Genomic DNA, 12,833 nt, shown 5'->3' with positions numbered 1-12,833 from the left:
TCCCTCTCCGTGAGTCTCGGCGGGTCCTGGAGGCCCCAGCTCCAGGCCCGCCCTCGGCCGCCCGCGGCCCCTCCCTCGCCCTCCGCGCACAGCCTTTCAGTGCAGAGTAGTGACTAAACATTACAAGAAGACCGGCCGCGCAGTTCCAGGAATCGGGGGGCGGGGCATGCTGGCCGCGTAAATACCCGCGCGCGCGGCCTCGCCGGCGGCTCTAACTCAGACTCTTCGGCTCTCCGGCTCTCTCGCTCTCAACACCGCTGCCTCTCCCGGACGCCCCCTGCCCGGCCCAGCTCTCTGTCCTGGCCCCTCGTCCGGGTCCTTTGCCTGATCCATCCCTGGGCGCGTCTGATCGGCCCCGGGTGCAGCGAAACCAGAGGGGACGCACGCACTGGGAGCCCCTTTGTGGACTTCAAGACCGCCAACATCTGGGCGCAGCGCGGGCCACTGCTGGCGGCCGCCTCGCCTTGGGGACCGTAGGAGGCTCAGCCCCAAGGCCAGAGACTTCGCTACGGGACTAGGTAGGAAGGAGGGGCGCGGTGTGGCAAAGGGTGGGGGCCTCGATCCAGCTCGGGAGCTTTTCCCGGTTTCTCCTCCCCTTCCCGGGTCATTCCCGGTAGGGAGGGGACGAGGTAGGGGGCAGAGCGGATGGGAGCCGAAGATCCCGGGTTCCCGTAATACTCGGACTGGGGCCCATGGGCTTCTCCAGTTCCCTCTCCCACATATCTCGGGTTTGTCACCCCCCTTTTCGTCCTCGCCACTGAGGACACCGGACTGAGCGACGCCCTGTGCGTCCCTGGGGCTCTTGTCTCTCTCCCCAACCTGGCGGTGCTCCTGGAGACCCAACTTCCACTAGCGAGTTTCTCTCGGGTGTTCTCCCAGGGCGTCTGGGGAAGGGACTGTCTGGGGTTGGCCGACAGGGACTGAGGCCCGGAGAGCCCCGCGAGGTGGCTGGGTCCCAGACACGGCCTTCTGCGGGGCAACCAGGTGCCCCGGGCGCACTGGAGGGTTCCGGGCACTCACGCTCTGGGCGCTTTTCTCTCCGCAGCCCCCCGGGATGCGGTAGCGGCCGCTGTGCGGAGGCCGCGAAGCAGCTGCAGCCACCGCCGCGCAGATCCACGCTGGCTCCGTGCGCCATGGTCACCCACAGCAAGTTTCCCGCCGCCGGGATGAGCCGCCCCCTGGACACCAGCCTGCGCCTCAAGACCTTCAGCTCCAAGAGCGAGTACCAGCTGGTGGTGAATGCTGTGCGCAAGCTGCAGGAGAGCGGATTCTACTGGAGCGCCGTGACCGGCGGCGAGGCGAACCTGCTGCTCAGCGCCGAGCCCGCGGGCACCTTTCTTATCCGTGACAGCTCGGACCAGCGCCACTTCTTCACGCTGAGCGTCAAGACCCAGTCAGGGACCAAGAACCTACGCATCCAGTGTGAGGGGGGCAGCTTTTCGCTGCAGAGTGACCCTCGGAGCACGCAGCCAGTGCCCCGTTTCGACTGTGTACTCAAGCTGGTGCACCACTACATGCCGCCCCCGGCCACCTCCTCCTTCTCTTTGCCACCCACGGAACCTTCCTCCGAGGTGCCGGAGCAACCACCTGCCCAGGCGCTCCCCGGGAGTACCCCCAAGAGAGCTTACTACATCTATTCTGGGGGCGAGAAGATTCCGCTGGTACTGAGCCGACCTCTCTCCTCCAACGTGGCCACCCTCCAGCACCTCTGCAGGAAGACCGTCAATGGCCATCTGGACTCCTATGAGAAAGTGACCCAGCTGCCTGGACCCATTCGGGAGTTCCTGGACCAGTATGATGCTCCGCTTTAAAGAGCAAAGGGGGTTAGAGGGGGGCCTGAGTCGGCCACCTCTCCTCCGCCGCACATGGCACAAGCACAAAAATCCAGCCCCAATGGTCGGTAGCTCTCAGTGAGCCAGGGGCAGGTAGGCTTCCTCCTCCGGCCCTCCGCTCTGCAGAGTGGGGCAGGCAGGACCCGGAATGTGTCTGAGGGGAGGGGGAGTTGCCACCTGCTTTCCTTCCCTGGCTCCAGCTTCTCTCTCAAGAGGAGCCAGCTGGCCTGGTGGGACAGTAGCATTGACAAGTGGACTCTCCTCTTCTTCCCTTCCTCCACATCCCCTCTGCTTCCCAAGGGAGCCGAGGGAGGGTGGGAGGACACCTCGAGTGTTGGACTAATGAGAACTGCAGGGGAATCTTCAAACTTTCCCACGGAACTTGTTTGTGCTTTGATTTGGTTTAATCCTGAGTGGGCGCCAGGCCTGGGGGAAAGACGGAAGAGAAGAAAGGGGGTGTGAAAGGGCGGCGGGCTGGCCAAAGAAATGACCACGCGCACTGCCCAGCCTAGGTGAGGGGAGAGAGGCAAGGGGTGACCTGCTGAGAGCCATTCTGGTGCCAGGCTTCTCTCCCTTGGGGCAGCTAATGAAACCTCCCAGAGCCCTCCCCGTTGTAAGAGTCAATGGCACGTGAAGGATGGGTCAGTTGGCCACCTTTTCCCCACACCAGGGGGGGGGGCAGGTGAACAGATGAGCCACCTTGGGGCCCAGGTTTCCTTAGACAAGATGGGGGACTCTTTGCTTCTCCTATGTCCTGCTAGGAGACTTGCCTTAAATGCCCTCTGTCCCATGGATAGGGATTGGCACGTGAGGAGCCAAACACAGCCAACCACAGCCAACAGGCAGAGGAGCTGAGAGATTCACCCCCATGGCTGCAGGCCAGGGGGAGTGGGTGCAGGGAGGAGACCCTGGCACGCAGGAGACTCCTGGGTGATCGCTGGGAAGAAATTGGCCAGTCCTAGGCACCTCTTGGTCAGGGGGATCAGCAGGTCCCAGGGCCTCCCTCACCTGGGGTAAGGGGGAGGCAGGAGGTGGTGGAGAAACCTTCACCTGCCACCCAGCAGTGGCCACTCACAGGAATGCAGCAGCCATGGAATTACCTGGAACTGGTCTTGTTTTGGGGAGAAACAACCAAGTTTTCTGAGTCAGGTATGGGGCTGGGTGGGGCAGCTGTGTGTTGGGGTGGCTTTTTGCTCTCTGTGTTGTTTTGAATAATGTTTACAATTTGCCTCAATCACTTTTATAAAGATCCACCTCCAGCCCGCCCCTCTCCCCATTCAGGCCTTTGAGGCTGTTTGAAGATGCTTGAAAAACTCAACCAAATCCCAGTTCAACTCAGACTTTGCACATATATTTATATTTATACTCAGAAAAGAAACATTTCAGTAATTTATAATAAAGAGCACTATTTTTTAATGAAAAAAAAAAAACGACTCCAGCCTTCTTTCCCTCATTTCCTCTTGCGCTCACAATGGGATGAGGGGACTGGCTGTGCCTCTTGGGTCCCTACCCACAGCTCTGAGGTAGAGTCACATCCCCAGCAGCCCTCCTCTGTCACCGGCAAAGCCTTGGCAGCCACCTAGTCTGCTACCGATGGTTAATTCCTGCCAGTCTGATTCAGCTCTGACCAGAATATGCAAAGCAAGTTTGCGAAGGAAGTGCGGGCTTCAAAGGGCTTGCAGGGAGCAGGCTGTACTGTGGTCAGAAGCTGTTAGAGGCTCCAAGCTATTAGCACTCGCTGGCTGGGCTGCTTGGCAGGGAGGTGTTCCGAGAAAGCCTAGATGTGGGGTCCTGATGGTGACTCGTGACCTCAGCACAGCGTCACAGATGATGTCACAGCATGTGGGGGGAAGGGTGATCCCCACACAAGGCTGGAAGGCAGGTGGAGCCCTGGGGTAGGTGTTAATGGCTCCTTTCTGGCCATGCTCCTCCAGACACACACATCTTTTTATTCTTAAAGGTCCTCCCTGGGCCATGGACCACCAGCCAGGCTCCTGGAAAATACCCTTTCATTCACCATTAGTCTACCTCTGGGCACTAAAGAGGCTGCCTGTCCGCACCCCCATGAGACACAGCTGTGCTTCGACATGAGCAGGACTCGGCACAACTTGAATTCGTCATTTCTGGTGCCTAGAGAGGTGGAGCGTAAATATTTATCCATTGGTCTTGGGGCAGACGCGGGTTCAGAGAAGTTAAGCAACCTGCCGAGGACACAGCACCCAGGAATGTAGAAACAACAAAGTATTGGGGCTGAGGGGCGTCTGGTCTCCCACATTGTCTCCTAAAAAGCCGAGTGTTTGGTATCTCTCTCTCTCTCTCTCTCTCTCTCTCTCTCTCTCTCTCTCTAATACACACACACACACACACACACACGGTTAGCATAAGTTTCTGCTAGGAAAAAAACCACCACTTGTGTGATAGTTTTCCTTCTGCTACCCAGACCCAAGGAGCTCTGAGAGGAGTGTGATCCCGGCTTGAGGGCTCCTCGGTCTCCCTGTCAGATAAGCGCCCTGAAGTCGAGCTGCCAGAGCTTCCTTTGGTCCCACAGCACCTGATAAACAGCTGCTCCAAGAGTCAAGTGTTTAAAAGGCCACTGGAAGAATAAACAAGGCCCTTTCTGTCCGTTTTCTGGGCCTTGGGGGGGGAATGATCTAAAGAGATACAGAGCGGACCAGGCTTGAGACCAGTGCGGACAGCATGCCAGATCCACACTAGATGGACTGTCAACTTTGGAACCAGGACTGCACACTAAGGCAGAACCACATCTCTCCCAGAGTCCCCAGTGTCTCAGGACAAGGGTCCTGAAGCCTGCCCAATGGCATCCACCTGCCACTTGCTGCCAAGGGCCACTTTTGTGGATATTACAGCCTCCATGGAACCAGGGAACCTGGCCGTGCAGTTGGCCTCAGTCCTTGACCCTGAAGGTAGCCGGCTGTTTAGCCACATGTCGGTGTTCGTAGGACACGGGTCCTATCTCTTGCCTTCCTCCTGGAGGCTCAGTTTGGTTTGGGGAGACTCAAAACAAAGAAGGGCTTTGTTTTCCCTGCCTGCAACTCATTGACCCCCTAGACTTCTGGATCTCCAGCTCAGATCTCAGCCTGGGAAATGTGGTTCAGAGCAGCAGAATGACAAAATAGAGGGTCCCTGGCCAGTGCCTCTTTCCTCCCTCTTCCTCCAGTCCCTGTCACATAGCCCTTCGGTGGCTCGGCCCTTTGGGGGAAAACTCTCCTTTTCCAAAAGACCTAGTGAGGGACTTGGATCCTGGTTGCCAGAAGAGGGGTGCTCCTGGCTCCCAAATGCTCCATAAAGGACTTGTAGACAGTGGGGCAATTCCATGCGGTTTGAGCCCCAGAAAGGGGGGAGGCAGCTCTCTTGTAGCTCTACAAGAATCCACCCTAGAGGCCCCATTCTCCCTCCTGGTGTAGATTTGAGCTTGCCTCCTGAAGACTTGAGCCAGGAATGGGAAATCCAAGGCCTGCTCGTGGGGAAGGAGGGAGGCCACAGACAGGGAGCTGGCGACGGAAAATAAGCCCTCACGAATGTACGGAATAAGTAAAGATGTCAGTCAGGAAGAGGGTACCGCAGGGGTGCTGAGAAGCAAGGCAGCCCGGGCAGAGACACAGCCCCCAGGAACCCTGACTGGGTGAAGGTGAGCAACACGCACGGGGTCTTGAGGTGTGCCCTCGAGGCCCAGGGTGGTTAGAGCCCCCTCAGAGCCCCTTTATGCGCCCCGCCCGTTCTCCTCTGGTTTCAGGCTCTGCGCTTCGAGCCGCCCTCTGCCAGGAAGAGTCACTTCCCGGCCACCGCGGGAGCCCAGGAGCAGCTATGCGAAGAATGTCCGAGCTGAGCGCGGGGAGGGCGGTCCCTTCGGGACCCGCCTCCAACACGCCCACTCCTAATCCACAAGTCACGCCTCCGACACGCCCCCTCCCGCGCAGCGCCGTCGCCACGGCAACAGGATTACAGGCGCTGAGCGCTGTTTATTCTCAGCCCGGTGCCAGGAAACTCGACCGGGAGGCGGCCCGGCGCACCTCCCTGGGTGTGTGTCGGGTGGTGGGGGGAGCTTGTCATTGGTCACAAGGGTCACTGACCCCCGGGAGGCGACTGAAAGCTCTGACTTCTTTCCCGGCCAAGGATGGTTCATGATTTCTGGCCCTGCCGGATTCGAGAACACCTTCCAGGCTAATAGAGCAAAGCTTGCCCTCCCCTTCCATCCAGGGAGCCCCGCTGCTCCCTCCCCGTGCCCTTCGCTTATTCGTCCACTCAGCAAATATCTGCCCAACACATCCTGTGTTTCAGGGAATGTTCTAGGTCCAGGGGAGTTAGAGTTCGGCAAGACGAGGCCTGCTGGGGTTTGGCTCCCCATTGCTCCCATGAGTTAAGTTTGCGAAAGCCAATAATAAGCTAGTTAAGCATGTAAATTAAATAAGGAAGGACTGCCGTTTGTGCGATCAGATCAAATGTTCACCGCATATCCAGAACTTTGCCACGGGAAGCCACTGGCTTGGTTAATAACCCCCATAGCTTGACAAAGGCACTGACTCCAGTCAGAACATATTTATGTGTTCTGGTAGAGAAACTCAGACCCTAAATCCAGGGACCATCCTTCCAGGATCATGGAAAGGGGTAGACAGAATCAATGAGACTATTTCATTCTGCCTAGACTCTCCCAGTGCTTCCCAGACCTAAAGGCAAAGAGAACCAAGGCTGGTCCCCAGGGGGTGTAGAAAAAAATTGCTTGATTCCTGGAATCCAACCGCAACTCGCAACTCTTGTGAATCAGAAGGGAGACCTGGAGCCTGAGAATTCCAGGTCCTCCTGGGTGACCCACCTGCTGCTCACTTTGGGGAAGGCAAGTCTGTGTTTCCGCTCTTCCTGGAGAGGGAATTTCCTCCTAGCACCTTGACTAAGCCCAGGCTGGAAAGTGAAGTGGGAAGGGAAGGCCTGGGGCGTAGCACAGCTGTGGCAGGCCTGGACAGGCACAGCCCTTCCCAGTCCCCAGGCTCCAGACCCAGAGGCCCTGAGCCCAAGGACAGCAGGGGCTGTGGAGGAGGCTGCTCGCCCTTAGCACTGAGCCCTCCCAGCTGTGCTGTGCTGGGAACAGGCCAGCGTTTGTGAAATCCTCGGGTGAGCCTGACCCACTCTCATGAGGACAGCCTGTGGAAGCTGTGCTGGGAGGGGGATGGGGGCTGTTCCCAGAAGCAGGGAGAACTCTGGACTTCCCACTCCTGTACTCTCTGGATTGCAGCACAGACTTAAGCAATTGCTGCAGCCTGGAAGGCAGCTTGCAGGAGAGAGAGAAGCTGAGACCCTAGGCTTTTCCAAAAGGAAGCCAGGGTTCTGGCTGGACAATACCTGCTGTTGTTTGCCCCGGTGCAGGGAAGCCAGCTTTAGGAACACTCAGTTCTTATTTTATACACTTATTTATTGTGTGTGTGCTGTGTGTGTCCATATGCATATTTGTGCCACAGGGAGCCCACGGGGGTCAGAGGACAGTTTGTAGAAGTCAGTTCCCTCCTTCTACCATGTGGGTCCTGGATAGCGTTCAGGTTGTCAGATTTGGCTGAACCACCCACCACATGGGTCTGGGGGATGGAACCCAGGTGATCAGGCCTGGTGGCAGGTGCCTTTACCTGCTGAGCCATCTCCATGACCTTCCACCTTCTTTCTGTGACAGATTTCTTCATTGCATCTGAAACTGACCAGTTAGGTAAGACTGGCTCCCCTGTGAACTCTAAGTCTCTGCTGGTCTTCACTTCCCTGTGCTGGACTTACAGGCACACTCTACCGTAATGCCCGGCATTTACATGGAATTCATTAACGTCCCCACGCTTACAGCAAGCACCTGCCCATTGAACCATCTCCCCAGACCCCAAATACCCAGATTTAGAAGGAAAACTCCACAAAGCAGGTTTGTTATAGCCAGCACAGGGCGGCCTCCCACATGTAGCCAAGAATGACCCTGAGTGCTGGGATCATGGACATAAACCACCATATCCAGTTTTATGCACGTTGGAGGTTAAATCCAGGGCTTCACATGTGGTAGACAAGGAATCCACCAACCGAACTACACCCTAGCCTGAGAAACATTATTTAGCATTTATAAAGTACATAAAATAAACATCAAAGGTGTCGACATGAAAGCCACAAGGACCCTGTCTTCCAGGAAGCTGCTGTGCCACACACCTGCCAGGAGTGTTGTTCACACAACACAGTCTTTGGGCACGAGATGCTAAGAGGCTGTGAGAGGAAGGGCTGCAGTGGTCCTGAGCTTTAGGGTGCAAGTACAGCCTCAGACACACGCGCGCACACACACACACACACACACACACGTGTGCACACACAACAGTAATTAAATGTAGACTCTTTGCCCTATATGGGAGCTCAGGGACAACCGGATATTTTCTCAGAGTGTGAAAGGGGATCCAGACTGAAAGCTGAGAAGGTACCCTAAAAAGGAATGGGTATAAAAATAAAACAGTTTACAAGGTTCAGCTCGGGGTGTCCAGAAGGAAGTGACCAACAGCGCCTTCCCAGAAAGGGACACCGAGCTGAGGCAGTCAGCAGGTGCTCTTCCCACGTGTCCTTCTGGGGGAGAACAGGCATCAGACCCAAGAGCAGGGGAAATGGCAGGAAAGGGGAAACCCGGAGAGCATGGAGAAGTTCAGTATGTCCCAATAGGGCACATCTCCATCAGACCTCATCTTCTAAAAATACCGCCTTTGTCATGGCATATCTGCGGCCCAGCCCGTGGAATCCACGGTGCTGGTTCCCCTTGGCACTCTCTACCAAGCCAACTTTCCAACCCCCCCAGGCTCTAAGTACAGAAGAGAGCTCGCTTTCACCTCTGCTGCTCCCCTATTCCATCCTGCACTGTGAGACACAAGCCTTCCCAGCTAGGTGGCCTCCTCTCTGGGGACTAGGCACTTGCACATCCTATGGCTGCATCCTGCCCTTGACAGCCACAGCCCTGAGACCTCCCTCCCTCCCAAGCCTCTCATGGGTACAATAGCAGCATCCTTGTCTTACCAGATCACATGTATGCTAAGTGCTCAGAGCACAGCACAGTGGTTTAAAAAAAAAAAGTCAGACTTCGAAGGGGTCAAATTTACTGGGCCATAAGTTCTAGCACTTGGAAGACTGAGGCAGGAGGATTGTACGTTCCACACCAGCCGGTGTACATAGCAAGGCTCTGTCCCAAAGAACAAACAGAATAAAGGGCTAGGATGAAGGTCGGGGAGCCTGCGAAGGATTTGCAAGGTCGTGGGTTCAACCCTCAGTATTGGTGGCAGGGGGAGACAGACAGACAGACAGACAGATACTAATAGGTTATCTCATTCCAAGATATGTGCAGAATAACACATTTTCCAGTTGATCATTGGTGAGGTTTGGTCCTGCCTCCAAGCACAGACAAGCCTGTGATTTGACTTAGAATCCAGACCCTTCCACCGTAACTTGCACCTGCCTGGAGAACCTCGATCCACACTACCCAGGGGCTCCACTCAGCCCTCCAGGTGATAACCAGGTACAGTTGGCTGTTATTGATGCCTTGGTCAGCTCTAGGGACAAACCCTGCCCTCTTGGACCTTGGATGAGGGCAGAACTGTCAGCTGGTCTCATTGGGGGAACTTTAGCTGTTCCCAACAGGCAAGGACTCTACGGACACCCCCACCCCCAGCAAGGGCTCAAGTCCCCCACTATATGGAACTTGGCTCAAAGCCCCAGGGTATCCCAGACCCCTCCAAGTTATCCTTTCTGAAGACTAAGGTGGTGCTTGGGAAATGACCTCAAAATTCTTTTCTGTTCTAGAATCTTATGTAAAGGAGTAAGAGGAAAAGATGCTGGCCAGTCGTGCAGAGAGGCAGGCTGGCTTCCAATATGGCCCCCAGTTATTGTCGTCCTTTCAGACTCTCTTGGCACCTGCTGAAAGTGGGCAAGGAGGTCTGGCAGGACAGCTGCCCAATCAGCACCATCCAGGGATGGGGATGGCTGTGAGCCACCCTGAACTACAGCTCCGCAAGTCACGGTATGGGTTTCCCCAGTGGATCCTCAGGTCACTGCAGGACCAGCAAGGACCCTGAGCAGGCTTGGACCAGAGCCCTGCAGTGGAAGGGTGTGAGACCTCCCCTGGCCCTCTTCCAAGCCTTTCCATCCTAAGAGAAAGAGCTAGGTCGGCTGGGGGCAGCAAGGTTGGGGGGTGCTGTTGCAGGAAGAGACCCTGTACGGATACACAGGATAGGGCCTGAGCTGTCAGTCTTAAGAAAACAAAAACAAAAAACAAAACAGCAAGGCCCTTGGGTCACCAGGCCAGACTCTGTGGCTGGTAGGAGAGATGCCTGGACAGCAGCCAACTCAGAGAGCCAGATGCCAGGCAGAGGTTGCAGGCCCCTGGCAGAAAGATGGGGAAGTGGCCAGGGATGACAGAAGTTCCCGGAGGCCAGGCAAGACATAGGGGTTTACACGTTGTTGCACGCACGCTGTTGCTCAGCACATTCTGAGAGCCTGTGTAAAGATGACGGACAGACAATGCGCTATACATGGTCTCTCTACGGGCGGTGAGTGGTTGTGAATCACCCCGGTCTAGGTTCCCTTTGTGGGCAGGACAGTCAGCCCAAGACACCAGAGAGTTCAAGGTGAGGGTTCTGGCAGGGCTCCAAGCTTTCCACCAAGGAGAAAGCCAGACCAGGATCACAAAGGGATCTCAGGATCTGGGGGGAGATGGCTCAGTGGGTAATGGCCTTACTATGTAAGCAGGAGCCCCGTGTTTAGACAGATCTCCGACGCACACGTGAACAATGACAGCCCTATAGCACTGAGGAGGCAGAGAGACAGGATCCCTGAGGCTCACTGGCTAGCTAGTGTCACCAAATCAGTGAGCTCCAGAATCAGTGAGAGACTTCCCCCCCACACACAAAAAAAAAGCGGGGAGAGAGGGGGCGGGGACTGTGTGTAATGGCCTATGCCTTTAATACCAGAACTTGGGAGGCAGAGACAGGCAAATCTCTGGTGTTCCAGGACAGCCAAGGCAACACAGTGAGACACTGTCTCAAAATAAAAAAACATAAATAAATAAAAAGTGGAAGCCAGGCATGGTGGTGCACTCAGGAGGCAGAGGCCTGACTGGTCTACATAGTGAGTTACCAGGGCAACCAGACAGGGCAACAGTGGTGGTGGTAACAGTGATGATGATAGTGATCAGATGATGTACATCTACGCATGCACGCACATACACACAGACACACAGACACACACACACACACACACATCACAGCCCCTCAGTTTAGGCAGCAAGCATTGAGGACCTGAGCCAGGCTTCCCAGTCTTGGGTGTGTTGTTTACTGTCTCTGGAAGATCCTATTAGGCCCAGATGAGAACTGGGGGAGAAGATCAATGGCCTGGTTTCCTCTTGGACCCTGGAGGGAGAAGATAGGTCACCATGCCACAGCCCTCTTTGGTCCTAACCCTGTTCACCCAGCCTGCTTTGTTTATTTTTCAAATGTTTTTGCAGCTGGGCCGCCAGTGTAGCTGGCGCTATTCTCAGCACTTGAAGCAGGCTAACTCATTAAACTCTCCAGTCACCCTATGAGATAGATTAGCCCTGGTTAGCCTGGAACTCTCTGTGTAGACCAGGCTGGCCCCCAGCTCACAGAGATCCGCCTGCCTCTGCACTCAGGGTTCTAGGATTAAAGGCACGTGTCACTAAGCCCAGTATTTGTCCTTTTTTTTTCTTTTCTCTTCTTTTTTTTTTTTTTTTTACAAGAGTCACGTGGTAGTGCAACCTGGCCTAGGAACTCAGTAGGGAGCCAAGGCTGACCTTGAACTAATGATTCTTCTTGCCTTGACCTGCCAAATTCTGGGACTAAAGTGTGAACCGACACACCTCCCTTGTTTGTTTGGTTTTGTTTTTGAGACACAATCTGTATTTTTACCTACTCCCTACCTGACCTGGGACTCCCTATGTAAAGCATGATGGTCTCACTTATGGCAATCCTCCTGCCTCAGCCTTTTGAGTACTAGGATTACAGGTATTAGCCATTATGGCCAGTTTATGCCTGTGTTTTTAGTGGAGGAAACCATGGAATGGGGAGACAACATAACTAGTCTAAGGTCACTCAGGCATGCTCAGGTGGAGCTTGGACCCCAAGCTAAGTGTCTGGCTTTAGCATCTACTGCACAGCTAGAGTACTCACTGCGTGGTTGGGCCCAGCTCCATCGCGGGCCTGACCATGGGCACAGGAGACCTGAACTGGCAGGGGCTACGTCAGAGGAGCAGAAAGGCGAGTGGGTGTGTCCCACAGCACCACGAAAGGCTCGGCTCATGACCTTGGGCAGGTCCTTGGGTCATCAGCAAAACCTGCCTCTCAGGCTTTGGTGTGGATGAGACAATGGTGTAAGTTTAGAGTCAGTATCGCCTTTCCCAGAGACCCAGTCAGATCCAGACACCCTTGCATCCCTGTCCACAGGGCTTTAAGCCCTCAGCCTCTTAGAGGGAAGTGACCACTTCTTCAGAGGCAGTTTCTGGTCTGTGGGGAGAGGAGGAAGCTGCAGATACACCCTTGCTCCTTGCTTGTCCTCCAGGTCGCTGCTGCTTCGTGGCCTGATGCAATCCCTTCTGTCTTCCTTACTGGACCCTTGGACCTGCGGTCATGATACCAGTGTCCTGGCGCTGCCATCACAGAGTGCCACCAACTGGGCAGCTTAAGACAGCAGAAACTCCTCTCTCAAGGTCAGGAGTCTAAGACCCAGTCTGGTGCTACGCCAGGCTCTCCGTCTGCCCTGCCCAGTTTCTGGTGGCTGTTGGGAGTCCTTGCATTAGTCTGGCTCATGGAGACCAAGCACTCAGTCTCACGGCTTTTTCTTCCGTGTGCCTGTGTCCAATCCCCTGTCTTTATGTGTCTGTATGGGTGTGTGTGTGTGTGAGAGGGTGGAGGCAGAGAGCTACATCATGTCTGTCTCTATCACTGCCAACCTTACTAGTTCATTTGTGTATGGGGGGGGGAG

At 55.4% G+C, this 12,833-nt stretch overlaps 1 protein-coding gene across 2 annotated transcripts; it reads left to right on the top strand.

The window, feature by feature from the left end:
- Positions 1-203: 203 nt before the first annotated feature.
- Socs3 (suppressor of cytokine signaling 3) lies at positions 204-3,232 on the top strand. Of its 2 annotated transcripts, none has more exons than XM_005350805.2 (2): positions 204-518; positions 1,046-3,232. In XM_005350805.2, exon 2 carries the CDS (start codon positions 1,134-1,136, stop codon positions 1,809-1,811), a length of 678 nt encoding a protein of 225 aa, XP_005350862.1. In that variant the 5' UTR covers positions 204-518; positions 1,046-1,133; the 3' UTR covers positions 1,812-3,232. The 2 variants fall into 2 exon arrangements, with proteins under 2 accessions (XP_005350862.1, XP_026636411.1); XM_026780610.1 differs by lacking the exon at positions 204-518 and adding an exon at positions 711-728.
- Positions 3,233-12,833: the final 9,601 nt, after the last annotated feature.

Source organism: Microtus ochrogaster, chromosome 7, assembly GCF_000317375.1.
Source record: "Microtus ochrogaster isolate Prairie Vole_2 chromosome 7, MicOch1.0, whole genome shotgun sequence".
NCBI classification, from domain to species: domain Eukaryota; kingdom Metazoa; phylum Chordata; class Mammalia; order Rodentia; family Cricetidae; genus Microtus; species Microtus ochrogaster.
The sequence above is the reverse complement of the archived record's forward strand: the minus strand, read 5'-3'. Positions and strand labels throughout refer to the sequence as shown.